We start from the raw sequence: 4,175 nt of genomic DNA on the forward strand, positions 1-4,175 counted from the left end.
AATTGAGGCAGTTCTGAAGGCAAAAGGGGGTCCAACCCGTTACTAGCGTGGTGTACCTAATAAAGTGGCCGGTGAGTGTAGATCAATATCATATGCCCAGCTAACTGTCAGTGTGTTAAATATGATATTGTATCATATTATGTTGACAATGATGTTGTGTGTGAATGACAATAAAGCTGATTCTGATATCAATCGCAGACTTTTTAATTAAGTCAAAATTGTATCTCGACAGATTTTGTGATATTGAGAAATATCAAATCAACATCCAAACAAATCGATATAATATTGTATCATTATAAAGCTAGTGATTTATAACCCCTAGTTGCAAAAGGTCTGACAATCCATTTCGAGCAGGAATAGTGTGCTAGGACTTTTAGTATTTGTAACTTTTATACCTTTTTGTAAATAAAATTTTATTACCTCCGCCAAGAGGGGGAGATAATGTTTTTGGTCGCGTATGTCTGTCTGTTGTTCCTGTCTGTCTGTGGACAGAATTACGCAAAAACTTGTGGACGGATTGTCATGACATTTTTTACCACATGTGGGTATTGGCCCAAGGAACACACCATTAAATTTTGGTGATGTTCCGGATCACGATGCGGATACAGGAATTTTTCTTTTAATTCAACCGAATCAGACAGGCTACGCAAAGTGTCATTACGTCAGATGAATGCCTGTAAGAAACAGGAAGTAGAAGTCGCAAAGTCGCTGGGATCACTCCTCCCAGGATGCCTACTATCGGGAAAGTTGTGATTATTCTGTTATCAACTAGTATTGGTGATGTTACATGCTGTCTGGAGACAGAAAAAGAAATGTGATTCTCTTTACGTTACGGGAATAACTGAGAAGACGCTGACAGCGGGGGAGGGTCCAGCTGTAGCCGAGCCGAAGCTGGTACCGAACAGCGGGAACAGCTGATCAACCAGGCACCCCCTCCACATTAGAACTTTGGCAGAAGTTCGTGGGAGTGTTTGTTTGCGCTAAAAGCGCTCAGACGCTGAGCCGATTGTACCAGGAAGCAGCAGTTTGGAAAGATAGTCAAACCATTAACAACTCATAAAAGGGGATAAAACAGATGTTTTACACGATGGAATCTGACTGATGAAAATTTAGGAGCTTAATCCGGGACCAGTTTGTGGATGAATAACACTGGGTGACGAGTCTCTGACTGTTTTTTTTTTTTTTGCATTGAACTCCACCGGAATGACATCCCGTGCATACTGCCTGCTTAAATGTTCATTACATCAGAACTTATTTGCCAAATGTGTTTCCATGTCTCCTTTGGCAGAGGTTTGCACTCTCAGAGTGCTTCTAGTTTMCATATAGTTCTCACCACAGAAACACACTGTGATCTCTTCATTTGCTTAATAAACCATGTTCTATGAAATCTGCTTCATACTGGTTATTTTTTGCCCTCTTGCGCTATTTTTAGCTTTAATCTACTGTCTTGCTAATTTTAACGCTGTTCTGTGTATTTTAACAATTCAGTTTCAGCTTCAACAAATTTGAGCAAAGTCCTTCAGCATGTACACAAATTTGTTTAGTTATGAACATTACTGTTTTACAGTTTAAAATTTAAACCACGCTTTATTTACTGCACCTCAGAAGCTGGAAGCTAAACTTGGTTTCACTTTGTGCTTTGTTATCAACAGAACTGTCAGATAAATGGTTTGCTATGGTAGTGCTTTAACGTTACATAAAGTGTTTCCTATCCCAACCAGGATTTCCATGTCCATAGTGTCCATCTAATTTTTAACTAAACTCTGTCATTGAATGCAGCGTTGTAATAAAACTCATTAATATGCTACTGCACCCATAGACCCAACAAAATCCCATCATATAATGATTTAGTCAACACTTCTTCTTGTTCACATCTAAAAACTCGACATAAACAAAAAATAAACCCACAATGATGTACTGGGTTTATAGCTGGTACTTGTTTTACCCAGCATGGCTGACTGCAGCATTTTTATCTGTGGTTACAAAATGAGAACAAACATTTGATTTTCTTTCCATTTATTAAAAACAAGATGATTAAGCCGTCTAGTTCATTTTTATTGTTCTAGAAAAATTCCATTTGATTACAGTGGTTCTCTATTAAAAATAGAAGAAGCACRGACTAATGCACACGTGTCAAACTCAAGGCCTGCGGACCAAATCATGCACTCATTAACGTTTTGTCTGGCCCCCAAAGGTAATGCTTTAAATGTGAAATAGTTTTATAGATTCTCATTTTGTTGCTGTGTTTAGTTCATTCTTCTTACGACAGCTGACCAACTTTCAAGCCAAGAAAATTAAGTTTGAAATTTTCAGTAATCTTCATTTTGACATAGAAAGAGTAACAGAGAATCAACTTTAACCTTTTTCTGTATTCTCTTCTTATTGTAAAGGTAAATAATTTGATTTTAAGTGAGTCTCTTTTTATACCCAATTTGCTGGATTGTAAAAAAATATATCTTTAAGAAATAAAAAAATAAAGTTTTTAATGGAGGGTAAGGAATAATAAATAAATGCTTATGAGTTACTCTAAATGCAATCGTTTTTCTTTATTAGGGTATGTATGTTTTAAATGTTCCATATAACAATTTGGAAAAGGTAATTTGTATTTCTACAAGAATAATTTGTTAACATTTCTTCAATACAAATTGACAGAAATTGGCCCATAACTTGGACCAAGTTTTGAATTTTGGCCCCCTTGTGTCACTGAGTTTGAACCCCGTGAACTAAAGAAATAATCTAGTGACAAAGTGTCAGAGAAGTGCTGCTGATTTCAGCTGTCAGAGATAACTTACATGTCCTTCCATGCCCACAGAGGGGCTCCAGTCTCTCCAGCAGGTCCGACCTGCCCTCAGTCTAATGGTCTCGTCAGGCCACTGAAGATCTTTCCGCTTCGGTAAATTGATGTTCTCCAACACCTGACTCACATCCACAATCTGAGAGACATCACAGAACCTCAGCATGAGTTAATGATGGTCTGATTGCAAAACACACACACACTTCAATAAAAGACCCTATAGGATGGATGATTAGTAGGGTGTAAGAAAATATTGATACACTTAAATACCATATTATATATTATTTCCCAAAACTTTATYGATTCTCTAAAGCACTGTGTCCAGTTTTAATTATAATACTTAAAGTATAATGCTAGCTCAAATGTTAGCGTTGAGTAAACATCAGTAAGGAAAGTAGCTATTGGCTGTCCTAAAAGCTACTAGATGATGTCATCACCTAATTGGCATATCTGGACATTAGCCAATAATTGTCTTCTAAATGGTAAATAGACCGAACTTATAGAGCGCTTCATCTAGCACCATGGGGGCCCCCAAAGTGCTTTACACACATTCACACACTGGTGGTGGTAAGCTACATTGTAGCCACAGCTGCCCTGGGGCACACTGATAGAGGCGGGGCTGCCATGCACCAGCCACTGACCATCCTCAGTAGGCAAGGCGGGTGAAGTTTCTTGCCCAAGGACATGACGACTGAGAAGGCTCGAATGGGGAAACTAACCAGCAACCCACCAGTTACAGGGCTACTCCCCTAACCACTCTGCCACAGTCGCTCTAGACTATAGGAGATGTTTATCAATGTTAGAGGAAAAAAAGTGAGGAAAAACACTCCAAATATGTTTAGAACTGCAAAATAACCATAAAGAAATAATTGACTGACTTTAATGCTTTGTTTAGATCCACATTACATAAATACATTTTGTGAGACATGGATCTCTTTACATTAGAAGCTTGCCCCCTTCATAGACACTGGTGGATGGCAAACAACTGAGCAAGTTTAGTGAGAGTCACAAAGGCTGAAAGCAAGACAAGTGAGGAAAATGTTAGCTGTTAAAAACAAAAAGACTGTCTCTATTAGATATTTTGTCATCATTTATATATATATATATATATACATAAGTATATAAAGACTAATAGTAAGGGTAGTTTCTCAGCATTTAGAGTATTAGAAAATGTTTTAATGGGGGAGATGTTTTAAAGTCATTACCAACTGTGTTGCATACAGGTTGTTGTTTCACTGCTACAACATCAGCTGTCTAGTTAGTTTTAAAACTGTCATGTTATAATGGAAATGATGTATTAGCTGTTTTTTTTGCTCTGAACCAGGAATATATACACTCACCGGCCACTTTATTAGGTACACCTGTCCAACTGCTCGTTAAC

General features: G+C 37.7%; 1 protein-coding gene across 1 annotated transcript in view; it reads right to left on the reverse strand.

The window, feature by feature from the left end:
• The window catches only part of LOC106533808 (pecanex-like protein 1), a gene marked incomplete in the record, with an annotated part of 47,015 nt that overhangs the window by 2,176 nt on the left and 40,664 nt on the right, over positions 1-4,175 (reverse strand). The window contains 1 exon segment of the mRNA XM_014030245.1: positions 2,793-2,933. Within this exon segment, the coding sequence (XP_013885699.1) occupies positions 2,793-2,933 (141 nt within the window).

This window comes from Austrofundulus limnaeus, unplaced genomic scaffold, assembly GCF_001266775.1.
Source record: "Austrofundulus limnaeus strain Quisiro unplaced genomic scaffold, Austrofundulus_limnaeus-1.0 Scaffold1025, whole genome shotgun sequence".
NCBI classification, from domain to species: domain Eukaryota; kingdom Metazoa; phylum Chordata; class Actinopteri; order Cyprinodontiformes; family Rivulidae; genus Austrofundulus; species Austrofundulus limnaeus.